The sequence below is a fragment of the Blastocystis hominis genome (genome assembly GCF_000151665.1).
Source record: "Blastocystis hominis, Singapore isolate B (sub-type 7) whole genome shotgun sequence assembly, scaffold_1".
In the NCBI taxonomy this organism is placed as follows: Eukaryota; class Bigyra; order Opalinata; family Blastocystidae; genus Blastocystis; species Blastocystis hominis.
Window position 1 is genome coordinate 77,816 of NW_013171816.1, and position 13,606 is coordinate 91,421.

Sequence of the window (13,606 nt, forward strand, 5' to 3'; positions counted from 1 at the left end):
TTCGTTTTGATATTTGATAATCCCTTTCTAGCGAAAGTACGAAGCAGGAAATCATTCGCCAATCCGGAATGGAGCGAATCCAATCGATTCCTTTATTCCAAACACTTTTTGTTTGTTATCTTCTTCCCGGATTTCTAGCGAATCCTCCTTTTCCTCTCTTCCCTTTGATTCAAACGTTGCTTCGCCATTACTCCACGCAAGTTCGAGTTACGCTTTTATCTCAACTCACTTCGGTCTACGAGCAGTTACCAAATAAAGAATCGCTTTTTGAGACGCTGATTCACGAAGCCACTTGCGAAATCGAACGCTCTGAAGGCGAGAATGAAACGCTAATCGATTCTTTTCTCGTGCTGTTGACTGAATTCGCGCCGACTTTTTCGATTTCTTCGTCGTTTGTGTGTTCGATGGTTCGGTTGTTTCCTTGCTGGAAAAGCCGGCTTCAACTCCATTCCATCCAGCTGTGGAAAGCGTTCCCGCTCCTTTCGATCTCCGGCTTTTCAGATCGAGTTCTCGAATTGCTTCCATACGCTATTTCGCGTGATACTCACATCGTTTCTGAGTTTCTTTCCTTGCTTGAAACGTGGAGTTCGGTTTTATCGCTCTCTCAAATCGTTTCGATTTGCGAGACTCTGTCTCAGGAGCAACAAGATCCACTCTTTTCCACTCTTTTCTTTTCCTTTTTCAAGAGAGCCGTTCGTGAAGAATGGGACGAGCCAATCATCATCGATTCTCTTTCTCGAATCATCTCCATCGCTTCTCCCGAATCGCTCCACGACTTCCTTCCCTTTCTCAGCTCGATCGAGAAACGTCCTTCATGGGGAAGGGACAATCTGACGAGGCTCGCGGATATGGCCGAGGAAATCGTAGAGCGTGAGAACGTGTGTTTGTCCTACTTGGATTCCGTGCTGCTTGAAGAAGTATTCTCTTCAACGGAAAGCGTGAAGTGTAGGTGATAAGTAAGATTCGGAGTTGGTTATGCGATTGTTTGTTACTACAAACATGTGAAAAGAACGAGTTATTCTTTGCTTTGGCTCGTGATCAATTGCTGGAACGCTCTCTCCGCGATCGATTTCCACTGTTCTGCCCGTCATTCGATACAGACAACCCTACCTCCCAGCTCCTTCAGTCGCGCGTTCTCTTTCCGCAGCGCTTCCTCCGCGCTCTCTTTCTTCGACGTCGTCTCGACGACCGAGAAGGCCTTGTTTCCCTCTGCGCTCTGCGCGACGCCCACAAAACGACTCGACTCCTCCGCAGATTGGATGGGATTCAAGCACAAAACCGGCTCGAAGTCGTCGATCTTCGAAATGCGGTATTTCTTCAAAGCACGCACTGGATAGAGCGTGTTTTCGTCTATCCATCAACTCTCCATCTGTCTGTCGCACTGTCGAACAAAAGCGTGGGGTACGGAATGGCACACAGAAACACAATCGATTTGTCCGATCCATCCTCCTTCCCTCCCAAATTCATCTTCGACGACGCATTGCTTCCTTTGTACTCTCGCAGCACCTGCATCGTCTCCGCATCCCACACCTGCTCCTCATTCTCCCTTTCATTCACTACCAAAACGCGCCCATCCTGGCCTCCCGTCAGAACCTTCGAGTCATCTCCTGTGATGCAGCACCTTCACGTCATTCTCTCGCTCCAATCAAACGCGGTGATCGCGCCGGAATGGCCAGAGATCGACGACACGCCTTCCTTCCCTGCCAGCACGCTGGATTCCAAAGGGACGCTCAGATCGACGATGTAGATCGCGCCGTCGGCGCCGCCGGCATAGCAGCGATTTTCTGCGTGATTCATAACGAGCTATTTTGTTAGAAAAAGAGAGTGATACGCAATGGATCGGGGAGGGGGTGGAGATTGTGCAGAGCAGACGATGAGCAAACAAACTCCAAATTCGAATGGTTTTGTCCATACTGCTGGAGAGCAGATACACTGCAGATAAACAAAGAGCAAAAGAAAAACTTCCTGAACCAAGTGCGAGATCTGTTACTCCTAATGCGTGGTCGCTGACTGTCCACAGTGGTTTAATTGCACGGTTCACATCATCCAGACCGCCTATCAACTCTGCTAAATTCCATTGACGGATAAGTCCATCCTATCGTTCATGACGGGCAATACACTCACATCACCAGCCGTAATGAGACAACTCATATCTTGAGCGCAACGAATCACAGTCACAGCCTACATAGGTAGCAGTGAACGAATATACCTTGTAATGAACATCTACTATGGAAAGCAAGTCTCCGCTACTGCAGCACCAAACATATCTTGTGAATAACCAAACAGAAATTATACAGTTTTCCGGAAATACTACCTCCAAACAGGTAAACTCCATCTGGAGAACTACACAGACACGTCATCTTTATAAATTATTCAATATAAAATTACACGTTCTCCCGTAGAGTTTCGAAACAAAGGAGCCTGCTTCCCGTACTTCCATGTCGTGATGACTGGCTTTGTTGACTGCATAGAAGACAACAGATTAGTAGTACTTGAATCGAGTAAATGCTTTGCTGGAATACGCCAATATCGCTATTTCGGTTCGGAATGTTAATCAGAGCAGTGCCTAACTATTCCACAGTCTGTAAATTCACTTACCATTCTTTATTCCATAATTTTCCTTGAACTCGAAGATGTTACTACAGGAGTGAACATCCCACATATTCAATGTGTTTTCTTTAAGCGAAGTCGACAATATAACTTCTCGATACATCAAGATAGAATATTTACCAAAATGTCATGCAAACAAACATTGCCAACAAACAAGTAACCAAAAAAGCTATGATACCTGTATTTCTCTTTCATCCAAAACATTGTCTCCTTCCGAAAATGATGTTGTAAGTTTAAAATCACTCTCAAGTCGGAACTTGTATATCAGATCAACTCTCCTTCCTATCAAAGATTCGTCTTCGATCACCATCTCTCCAACGGGTTCATATGATTCTCCATCAGCACTATTCTCATAGATCATAGCAGTTGCATAGCCAATATTGTCTTCACTGAGATAATACTTGTATTGTCCTTCTGCTGGAATCTCACTTCCCGCTTTTATCATGCATCTATAACGGCCAGGACGCGTGCTGATATAGACATCACGTGTAGCACACTCCGTTATAGTAACATCCATGATGTCTCTACTTGCGATAAACAGAGCTGCACCGCTAGCCACACATTCAGAACAGTTTACAGCACGCGAAATTTTATCTTGACCGAACTCATTACATAAAGCGTCATAAACAAACGGGATTTGACTCGATCCTCCTACCATCACAATATAAGAAATGTTATTCATATCCATACTGATATCAGAAAGACAAGCACGCACGGTTTGAAGTGTAGAATTGATATGATTTTCAATAAGACTGTTAAATGTTGTACGATCTATCGCAAATGTCATATCCTGCTCATCAATATCTTCCTCTTCTTCGATTTGAGTTCCGTTTTTAGATTTCTTGTACAGAGATTTAAAGTACTGACCAATATCGATTTCAGTTAAAGATTCAGATGTGAGCCGAGTCTTGGCTTCACAGCATTGATCGAGCAATAACATTTGAGCTCGAATAAATTTAGCATCATTTCTTTCATTGTCAGTTTCAGGTAATAGATATTCGTCTATATCTTCTCGGAATCTCCGATTTACCCAATGTAGAATTTCCATATTGAATTTTTCTCCTCCAATATCAATGTTCCCATTCCATTTTAATACTTTGTAGTGTCGATTTTCAATCTTTAGTATGGAAGCATCAAAAGTACCTCCTCCTAAATCATATACAAGTATGTAGCCATCGTTAATCTTATTTTCGATACTATAAGATACAGCAGCAGCTGCTGGTTCAGTAACAAACTTTATGTTACAATTGATTCCAGATATATCCACTACTGTATGCATGGACATTTTTTGTTGAATAGAATAGGCAGCAGGAAGTGTGATGCAATACTCAATGGTATCACCTTCAGCAATCACTAGCATCTTCTTGTGGATCCATTTCAATATTTCAGAACAAACCATTTCGGGAGAAATGGGATAATCACGAGAAGGAACAGAAAACGCATATTTTCCTTTATTATTTATCACATTTGCTCTGCATGATAACTCAACATTCTTCTTATAATCCTCGTCGTAGTCTTTACCAAATAAACGTTTCCAATTCATAACAACTTTCCCTTTTGCGATATCCCCTGCTCTCAGTGCTGAAGCGCCCACAAGCACAGATCCATCGTCTCGGTAATTAACCACAGAAGGAAAAGCATGTTTTCCGTCATCCATGGTTAAGACCTTCATAGTTCCATTCTTCAAATAATATACACAGCAGAATGATGTTCCTAAATCAATTCCACAGTAAATCGTCATAAATAGATAAAAATGGATTTGGTTTATATATTATTATTACTAGCTATAACTGGGTGTTTACTATTGAGTCCTATCAGTTAATATTCTTTTTATTCTTTTTACTATTATTATTATTATTATTATTATAGCCTATGCGGATTCTATCATCCTAACGAGTCTATAGATACTCACGCAAATTAAAAAAAACACATTATAAGCAAACAAACACGAAAATCCCATACTTTACCAAGCCATTTCTGTCTCCGCTTTTGCCTCGGCCTTCGCTTCAGCAGAAGCTTCATTATTCGTTTCTAGCGACATTCGTCTACACCTCATTCCCCTTCTCTCTCCCCTACTCATAGGCTCCAGTATCGCTCATCACGTTCAACAGCAGCGATTCTGCAGACAAATACACACGGTTGTTCGATCTGGCGATCGTGGCTGCAATCTCCTTCGCGGCCTGCACACCTCACTCCCTTCCTTCGCCCCTACATCAATGCGACGCAGCTCGATGAATCCCGGGTAGTTCTTCATGGCCTCTCCGATCAGCTTTGCCGATCTGGCCTCTCCCTCTGCGTGAATAATCGTGGATTTCTTGTCCTGCTTCGCCTGCTCCACCACGTACTTCGCGCGCTCCGCCTCCTGCTGGGCTGCATCTCATACAACGCACTTGCGTCCTACCGACCTGCTTGGCTTCGACGGCGTTGGTGAACTCACGGCCGAAAGCCAAATCGATAATGGCCACATCATCGATGATGATGCCGAACTCGCGGCCTCGCTCGATCAGATTGCGCTGGATTAAACGGCTGACTTGCTCTCGCTGAGTCAGAAGGGCAGAGGCGTTGAACTGGGCGATCACTTGCTTCAGGACTTCGTTCACAATGGAGGGCATCACACGCTCGTTCCAGTCTACGCATGAAGTGCGAAACCAAAAGATACTCAGACCAAGCTCCTTGTATGTGTTTGGAAGGACCTCAATCGAGGGATGGCACAGAACTCGAAGAGAGATGTTCACCATCTGCAGATCTGGAAGTCAGTTAAAAGGGCATGTACAAACCTCTTGTTCCAGTAAGAGAAGTCATTGTTCTGGGCTGCGTACGGATATCGTACTTGTAGACACGCTGGAACCAAGGAATCAGGAAGTGAGTTCCTTCAGGAATAATCTTATTCTGAATACCGCCAATACGGTTGTAGATAACACCACGGTGACCAGAATCAACTAAAAGAGGTAAGAGACGAAAACGAAAAACAAAAAACTTACTGTTGTAAAGGGACTCATAACCAATCCAACAAACTAAACCGGTAGCTACACCATACTTCAGCACCTTTCCAAGAGCATTCACGGCTTGAGCCATCTACAAGACCTTTGTTAGAGAAATCCAATGCATTAAACGAGCAGCGAGAAGGAGCACAACCTACAATGATAATAGACTGAACAGACCTCGAATATGAGACAAAGGAGAAATAATGCAAATAGTAAAGTAGTGCTTGATAACTATGCGCCCCTGTTCTTTTTCGATTATTCTTGCAAAGAACAAACAGTTCTAATCTGTTCGTTTGCTTTTTGACTAGAGTGAAACACAGAGAGCATCCGTGAACTGTGATGTTGCCTCTATTACGCGGACTTCGATATTCTTCAAAGCGTTCTCTGCGATATGCATCTACAGTGCTTTCAAGTAGTGTGGATGTGTTATCCGAGGACTTTAAGGTATCTCTACTCTTTTCTTGCTTATCAGACTAATTCCGAGTGGAACAAATCATTGGAAACGGAATATTTAACTCTTCTTCAAAAGGTGGTCAAGGGTGTGCATTTTCTGCAACTCTTACTGTAGGCGGCGATGAAAAGTCGATCGCAAAGCACCGGAAACGAGGCAAGATGCTGCCTCGTGAGCGAATCGGAAGTTTGTTAGATATTGGCTCTCCGTTTTTGGAGCTCTCTTCTCTCGCTGGAGAAGGACTCTACAAGGAGGAAGTGGCAAGCGGTGGGATCGTGACAGGAATTGGCCAGATTCACGGGTATTTTGCTTTGTGTTCGTATTCTCCAGTCACCAGTGCATGATCGTAGCGAACGATGCCACCGTCAAGGGTGGAACGTACTACCCCATCACAGTCAAAAAGCATCTGCGAGCCCAAGAAATCGCCGAGCAAAACAATCTTCCCTGTATCTACATGGGTACTCCTCTCTCTTTTCCTTTTTTTCTCATCCTAGTCGATTCGGGCGGCGCCAATCTCCCCACCCAAGCGGACGTTTTCCCCGATCGCGACCATTTCGGCCGCATTTTCTACAACCAGGCCACCATGTCCGCCAAGAAAATCCCCCAGATCTCCATCGTACGTCCTTTCACCTCTTCTTCTTTACCCTCTCAGGTCTTCGGCTCCTGCACCGCGGGAGGCGCCTACGTTCCCTGCATGTCGGACCAGACCATCATGGTCCGCGGGAATGGAACCATCTTCCTGGGCGGTCCGCCTCTGGTCAAAGCGGCCACAGGCGAAGAGATCTCAGCGCAAGACCTGGGCGGCGCGGACGTGCACTCGCGTCTGAGCGGCGTGACGGACTACGTGGCGGATTCGGAGCGCGAGGCGTGCGATCTCTGCCGCGAAATCATCCAGCACTGCAATCTGAAGCCGAGCGCCGCGTTCTCGGAGACGCCAGCGGAGGAGCCGCTGTTTGACTGCGCGGAGATCGCGGGGATCATTCCGAAGGACACGAAGAAGAGCTTCGATGTGCGGGAACTCATCGCGCGGATCGTGGATGGAAGCCGATTTTTGGAGTTCAAGAAGGAGTTCGGACCGACGATGGTGACCGGCTTCGCGTCGCTGTACAATATGCCGCTGGGGATCGTAGCGAATAACGGCATTCTCTTCTCCGAATCGACGTTGAAAGCGGTGCACTTCATCGAGCTGTGCTCGCAGCGCAAAATCCCGATTCTCTTCCTTCAAAACATCACGGGATTCATGATCGGAAGCGAGTACGAGCGCCAAGGCATCGCGAAGCACGGTCGTGATCTTCCAGGCGTTCGATCTAGGCGCGAAGCTCGTCAACGCGGTCTCCACCACGCAGTCTCCGAAGATCACTCTCATCGTTGGCGGCAGTTACGGCGCTGGGAACTACGGAATGGCGGGCCGCGCCTTCTCGCCGCGTTTTCTGTACATGTATCCGAATAGTCGGATTTCGGTGATGGGCGGAATGCAGGCGGCGACGGTTCTGAGCACGGTGAAGCGCGATGCGATCGAGCGGAGAGGTGAGAATGGAGGAGAAGGGCGAGGCGTAGGCGGGACGTGGAGCGCGGAGGAGGAAGAAGCGTTTAAGAAACCGATTCTGGAGAAATACGATCGAGAAAGTCGGTATTTGTACAGCACGGCGCGGCTGTGGGACGACGGCGTGATTCCGTACAAAGACACGCGACGAGTGCTGGGACTGAGTCTGGCGGCGGTGCACAATCGCGAGATTGCGGATACGGAGTTCGGGCTGTTCCGCATGTAGAGAAAAAAGAAGGGTTGGGTTGGGTTGGATTGTTTGGCACAAACACACGAATGAATATCTATCATTCCCAGGACCACTTTGCTGGCCAGCCACGAGAAGGAGTTATCAAAAAAGAACGAGATCGTTCCGTCCTCCGACACGGTGAAGCTTCCCTTGTGGTTCGTGATTCGCTCGCCTTTGTACACTTCCTGCTCCTGCTCGCTCCCGTTCGCCTTGAACCGCACGATATTGTTGATGTTTCCACTCTCCAGGGTCCAGTGCCACTCCACGACGCTCCCTGCCTTCACCTCGACCGGCATCGTGAAGAACTTCGAAACGGGGATCTGCATCGCACGCCTCGCTCATTCCTTCCTACCTTGAAGTTCTCCTCGTTCTTCAAGCAGCACAAGCAGCCTTCCTCACAATGGCAAATTCCTCCCAGATACGCCTAGACATCGTCAAACGATTTCAATCCAAACAGGGAGGTTCTGGACAGGGATGTACTTGTAGAGCTCTTCTTGATAGTCGCCCTTGAGAATCGTGAACTTGTTCACGGTGCGGGGATGCATCATGGGCTTGGCGATCGACCACAGCGAGGAGAAGATTCCGGGAGCGTTCGTGATGAAGGACTTGTGCATTGTTTCGGGGTAGTTGTGCGAAGTCACCGACGACATCGCCTTCATATACTTGATGAGCGTTCTACACGTCAATCCGCACGATCGTGGAAACGGAGAAATCATGTGCATGCCGACGCCTTTCAAGTCCTGGATGCAGCACAGACGCTGAAGCTTGCCTGTCTCCGCGCTGAGCTTGTTGAGCAGGTAGATACGCCACTCCAGGGTGTAGATATTGTAGTCGATCCACTCCTCGATCGGACGAGAAATGATTCCGTTCACATTCACCGATCCCAGAAGACGAATGTCGATGAAGTGGCCTTCCTTGTCTTCCTTGTGGTGATAACTCGTGTGGAACAAGCTGCGCATTACGGGAAGAATCAAAATAAGAACGGTTCAAATACATCGGCGTAAGGAACCTTGTGAATATCGAAATTCACTTCCTTCACCTTCTCAAAATAGGCGTCCACGTTCTGCTCCTTTCTCCAAATAAGCATCTTACGAAAAGCTTCTGTAGCCTCGTCAATGTTAAACTACGTCCTTACTTCAATTATACAAGCCATCCTACCATGAATCCCCGCACAAAGCGCAATAATTCGATATCACAAGTAATGTAGTCGGGATAATTGTACGAATCAAGTAGATCCTGGCTTCTTCTCCGGAGTTCATTGATGTACTCCATTTTCTGAGGAGAAATAGGGTTCACATCAAACGACATCAGCTCGTCTAGGGGATCAACTTCCTACTGAGTGTCCTACCTCGCTCCTCTTGGGTGCACTGCTCTAACGTTTTCATTTTTTATAAATAATCTTTGAAAGTGTATCCACAAGAAAAATTGGGTCGTTTTCTGCCATCCTACGTCGCTGCATAACGTTTTAAACGAAGGGATATCGTGTTTTTTCTGCGTGCTTTCTTTTATTGTGATCGATTCGTAATGAATATTTGTTAACGATGCAATGCGCAATCCTTTTTTCCATCACCTTGTTATTTGGTTACACGCTCTGCAGTGTTGCCCATGCTTTTCCACCCATTTCAAATGGTTCTACGCATAATTCTAGGAATATTCGCTCTTTACTCGTCACCCAGAATTTAGCTCTTTCGTTTATTCTCACTCGAAATTGTCTTTTAGTTTGCGAATACTAATTTTACTGAAATATCAATGAGTGAGAGTAAATACAGTCCAAGACCTACAGTGCCCCAAGTGATTCGTTTGTCCACCCAGTAACTCGATAGACATATGCAAATACACCGTCTCGAGTACCCGGTTCGATTCCAAAAGAGGACTCGGAGCGATTAAAGGTGGGACGCTATTGTGGCTGATAATTTGTATAGGATTTGGTACGCTTCCACATTGAGTCATACAATTTCATGCTGGACAAGGGTTTGTCTCTCGCCGTCCGCGATATCTTCCCTCTGGAGGTTTCTACGCTGCATTCCATTGATTCTAGGTCGAGAACCCGGATAACAAACAGGTCCTCCGTATTTGGATCCAGGATGTGAAGATCGGCTATCCAATCAAGGAGGATGGCTCGAGCGAGACGCGTCTCCTCCCTCACGAGTGTCGAGAGCGTGGAATCTCGTATATCTCTGTCCCATTCCTCATTTTCAGCTACACCTCCCCTCTCATCGCGTATGTCGCTCATCAAGTGAATGACGGCCAAATCGTGGTTACTGAGCGAAACTTGGGCCAGCTGCCCATCATGGTGGGCTCGAACCGCTGCCACCTGAGCCGGATGACGCCAGCGGAGCGCGTGAATTGCGGCGAAGAAGTGTACGAGCTGGGCGGCTATTTCATCTGCAACGGGCTGGAGCGAATGATCCGCTTGCTGCAAGTGACGCGTCGGCACATCATCGTGGCGCTGGACCGTCCGTCGTTCACGAAACGAGGCCCGGAGTACACGTCGCTGGGCTGCCAGATGAAGTGCGTGCGCGAGGACATGTCCTCGATGACGGTGACGCTGCACTATCTCCGCGATGGCCGCTGCACGCTGCGCTGGTTCATCCGCAAGCAGGAGTTCCTCGTGCCGGTGGTGCTGATCCTGAAAGCGCTGAAGGACTGCTCGGACCGCGAGATCTACGAGCAGCTGATGCGGGGCGACTCGAACAACACGTTCCTGAGCGATCGGCTGGAGCTGCTGCTGCGCGAGAGCAAGAACATGCACTTGTAGGAGTGAGGGAGCGGATCGAGCGCAGAACCACGCGGCGCGAGTGCTTGGCGTATTTGGGCTCGCGGTTCCGCATCCTGCTGTACATGTCGTCGCGGTACAGCGACGTGGAGGTGGGCGAGGAGCTGCTGAAGCGGTACATCCTGGTGCATCTGAAGTCGAACGAAGCGAAGTTCGCGCTGCTGCTGGAGATGATCAGCAAGCTCTACAAGCTCGCCAACAAGGAAATCCCGCCCGACAACGCCGATTCGCTCATGAACCACGTCTCCTTTCTGTTTTTTGGGGTGATGCGTAGGAGCTCCTGCTCGGCGGCCACTTGATGTGCATGTTCCTCAAGGAGAAGCTCGAGGAGTTTTTGATCGGCGTGCGCCAGAACATCGCGCGCGAAGTCGATCGGCACAAGGAGAAGATCGACCTCTACGACACGGCGTGGATCAAGAAGGCGCTGGACCGGCAGTCCGACATCGGCAAGAAGGCCTACTATCTCCTCGCCACGGGCAATATCATCTCCTCCACAGGACTCGATCTCCAGCAGGCCGCGGGCTACACGATCGTCGCCGAGAAGCTCAACCACTGGCGCTACCTCTCCCACTTCCGCTCCGTGCACCGCGGCCAGTTCTTCACCGAGATGAAGACCACGCAGCCGCGCAAGCTGCTCCCCGACTCCTGGGGCTTCCTCTGCTGCGTGCACACGCCCGACGGCGCGCCCTGCGGCCTGCTGAACCACCTCACCGCCACCTGCTCCATCACCACCGACGTCGTCCCCGCCCCCCAGCTCGCGCGGCTCTGCCAGGCGCTGGGCCTGGTCCCCGCCGACTCCCCGCTCGTCTACGGCAACCACTACGTCCCCGTGTTCTTCAACGGCCAGCTGCTCGGCCGCGTCCTCGCCGCCCAGGCCGCCGCCTTCTGCGACCAGCTCCGGCTGCTCAAGCTCGACGGGGCCAAGCTCCCCGCCTGCCTGGAGATCGTGTGCGTCCCCGCGGGGGAGCAGGGCGGTCCGTGGCCGTGCGTGTACCTGAGCACGGACGCGGCGCGCATGCAGCGGCCGGTGCGGCACCTGGGAACCGGAAAGACGGAGTGGATCGGTCCGCTGGAGCAAGTGTACCTGGAGATCGCGTGCGTGGAGGAAGATATCCGGAAGGGCGTGACGACGCACATCGAGGTCTCGCCGGCGAACATGCTGTCACTGATCGCGTCGCTGACGCCGTTCTCGGACTTCAACCAGAGTCCGCGCAACATGTACCAGTGCCAGATGGGGAAGCAGACGATGGGCACGCCGGGGCTGTCCTGGACGCACCGCACCGACACCAAGATGTACCGTCTGCAGACGCCGCAGGCGCCGATCGTGCACAACGCGCTGTACCGAGAGTTCCTGTTCGACTCGTACCCGCAGGGCATGAACAGCGTGGTGGCGGTGATCAGCTACACGGGCTACGATCTCGAGGACGCCATGATCCTCAACAAGTCCTCCTTCGAGCGCGGCTTCGCCCACGCCTCCGTCTACAAGAGCCACGACATCGACCTCGTCGACCCCAAGGACCCCGCCACCAAGTCCCTCATCTTCAAGCGCCCCCCGCGGGAGGCCATCGCCTCCAGCAACCCCTCGGCGCTGCGGCTGGACCCCGACGGACTGCCGCCGATCGGTCTGTTCGTGCAGAAGGGCGACGCGATCTGCGCGGTGTACAACACGGAGACGGGGAAGACCTCGCTGCGCTTCCACGACTCCTCGGAGCCCGCGTACGTGGACGAGGTCCGCATCCTCGACGGCGACCCCGCGCTGGGCGTGCAGCGCGTGAACATCAAGTTCCGGTACAACCGCAACCCGGTGGTGGGCGACAAGTTCTCCTCGCGGCACGGGCAGAAGGGCGTGCTCTCCGTGCTGTGGCCGCAGATCGACATGCCCTTCACCGCCTCCGGCATCACGCCCGACTGCATCATCAACCCCAACGCCTTCCCCTCCCGCATGACCATCGGAATGCTCATCGAGTCCATGGCCGGCAAGTCCGGCGCGCTCCACGGACAGTACATGGTAGATCCCCGCGGGAGAGTCGACTCTAGGACGCCACGCCGTTCCAGTTCAGCGAGAAGCAGTGCGCGGTGGACTTCTTCGGGGAGCAGCTGAAGGCGGCGGGGTTCAACTACTACGGCAGCGAGCCGCTGTACTCGGGCATCTGGGGCGACCTGCTGGAGGCGGACATCTACATCGGCGTGGTCTATTATCAGCGACTGCGCCACATGGTAGTCCTCGAACGCCCCGCTGAGTTCTTCTAGGTGAGCGACAAGTCGCAGGTGCGAGCGAACGGACCGATCAACCAGCTCACGCGCCAGCCGCTGAAGGGCCGCAAGCGCCACGGCGGAATCCGGTTCGGAGAGATGGAGCGCGACTCGATCATTGCGCACGGCGCGTCGTTTTTGCTGCACGAGCGACTGCTGAACTCGTCGGATCGCCATCTCGCAGTGATCTGCGATAAGTGCGGAAGCATGCTCTCCGCCACCGCCAAGCCCATGACTCAGCAGGAAGCCGCCACGCTCAGCTCGCGCGTGCCGAAGAGTGGAAACGGGGAAGGAGAGTGAGGTGTAGTGGTGTGCCATGTGTGCAAGACCAGCACGACGTGCCATTTGGTGCCCATGCCGTATGTGACGCGGTATCTGGTGAACGAGCTCGCGGCGATGAATATTAAGGTGGCGTTTGATGTGGAAAAGATTTCTTGTTGGGGTGTTTGTTGAAGCAATCGCAAGGGGTGTGAGAGATTCGAGGAAGGGATGGATGGGAGTGTGGTACGTACAAAAATAAGTACGATTCGAAGAGGATTGATAGCAGAGACTTAGAATTGGTTTGTCTATACTTCGAAAATGAGGAACTATGCAATAAGCAGGTATACCATGATTGTTGTCGCATTGGTTTTGTTTGTTGTGTACCTCTTTATCGACCTTTCGATCGGTTTCAATGTAAACCCCTTTTTATACTCTTATTCGATAGAAACCATATGAAAAAGTTGGAAACCTTTGGAGATATGTTGATTTTGGAAGAAAA

The 13,606-nt window shown here is 50.4% G+C and overlaps 6 protein-coding genes; 2 read left to right on the plus strand and 4 right to left on the minus strand.

The window, feature by feature from the left end:
• Positions 1 to 1,015: 1,015 nt before the first annotated feature.
• GSBLH_T00006100001 (uncharacterized protein) lies at positions 1,016 to 1,797 on the minus strand (the record flags this gene model as incomplete). The annotated part of the gene is made up of 5 exons (XM_013038906.1): positions 1,016 to 1,080; positions 1,111 to 1,350; positions 1,383 to 1,530; positions 1,561 to 1,621; positions 1,652 to 1,797. 5 exons carry the CDS (start codon positions 1,795 to 1,797, stop codon positions 1,016 to 1,018), a joined length of 660 nt encoding a protein of 219 aa, XP_012894360.1.
• Positions 1,798 to 2,779: 982 nt separating this feature from the next.
• Positions 2,780 to 4,351, minus strand: GSBLH_T00000666001 (uncharacterized protein; the record flags this gene model as incomplete). The annotated part of the gene is made up of 1 exon (XM_013038907.1): positions 2,780 to 4,351. The coding sequence occupies one exon, from the start codon at positions 4,349 to 4,351 to the stop codon at positions 2,780 to 2,782; it is 1,572 nt and encodes a 523-aa protein (XP_012894361.1).
• A 211-nt stretch (positions 4,352 to 4,562) lies between these two features.
• GSBLH_T00000667001 (uncharacterized protein) lies at positions 4,563 to 5,685 on the minus strand (the record flags this gene model as incomplete). XM_013038908.1 has 6 exons in its annotated part: positions 4,563 to 4,790; positions 4,823 to 4,980; positions 5,012 to 5,239; positions 5,270 to 5,356; positions 5,388 to 5,549; positions 5,592 to 5,685. The coding sequence occupies 6 exons, from the start codon at positions 5,683 to 5,685 to the stop codon at positions 4,683 to 4,685; spliced, it is 837 nt and encodes a 278-aa protein (XP_012894362.1). The 3' UTR covers positions 4,563 to 4,682.
• Positions 5,686 to 6,206: 521 nt separating this feature from the next.
• GSBLH_T00000668001 (uncharacterized protein) lies at positions 6,207 to 7,814 on the plus strand (the record flags this gene model as incomplete). The annotated part of the gene is made up of 6 exons (XM_013038909.1): positions 6,207 to 6,346; positions 6,376 to 6,503; positions 6,540 to 6,661; positions 6,698 to 7,328; positions 7,357 to 7,572; positions 7,603 to 7,814. The coding sequence occupies 6 exons, from the start codon at positions 6,207 to 6,209 to the stop codon at positions 7,812 to 7,814; spliced, it is 1,449 nt and encodes a 482-aa protein (XP_012894363.1).
• A 49-nt stretch (positions 7,815 to 7,863) lies between these two features.
• GSBLH_T00000669001 (uncharacterized protein) lies at positions 7,864 to 9,221 on the minus strand. XM_013038910.1 has 8 exons: positions 9,166 to 9,221; positions 8,976 to 9,133; positions 8,801 to 8,940; positions 8,523 to 8,768; positions 8,273 to 8,492; positions 8,170 to 8,241; positions 8,087 to 8,137; positions 7,864 to 8,057 (listed from the first exon to the last, which is right to left on the minus strand). The coding sequence occupies exons 1-8, from the start codon at positions 9,200 to 9,202 to the stop codon at positions 7,920 to 7,922; spliced, it is 1,062 nt and encodes a 353-aa protein (XP_012894364.1). The 5' UTR covers positions 9,203 to 9,221; the 3' UTR covers positions 7,864 to 7,919.
• Positions 9,222 to 9,514: 293 nt separating this feature from the next.
• GSBLH_T00000670001 (uncharacterized protein) lies at positions 9,515 to 13,299 on the plus strand (the record flags this gene model as incomplete). XM_013038911.1 has 10 exons in its annotated part: positions 9,515 to 9,608; positions 9,641 to 9,706; positions 9,740 to 9,826; positions 9,856 to 9,986; positions 10,017 to 10,571; positions 10,601 to 10,835; positions 10,868 to 12,601; positions 12,631 to 12,810; positions 12,844 to 13,123; positions 13,154 to 13,299. The coding sequence occupies exons 1-10, from the start codon at positions 9,567 to 9,569 to the stop codon at positions 13,297 to 13,299; spliced, it is 3,456 nt and encodes a 1,151-aa protein (XP_012894365.1). The 5' UTR covers positions 9,515 to 9,566.
• Positions 13,300 to 13,606: the final 307 nt, after the last annotated feature.

Bases quoted from the DNA above. Each gene is read 5' to 3' on its own strand.
- GSBLH_T00000669001 (XM_013038910.1), bottom strand. From the start codon at position 9,202: ATGAAAACGTTAGAGCAGTGCACCCAAGAGGAGCGAG. The intron at 8,769-8,800 runs GTTCTTATTTTG...CGTAATGCGCAG, and splicing joins TACGCCGATGTATTTGAACC to CTTGTTCCACACGAGTTATC. The intron at 8,058-8,086 runs GTCGTGGAGTGG...GACCCTGGAGAG, and splicing joins TCGAGGTGAAGGCAGGGAGC to TGGAAACATCAACAATATCG.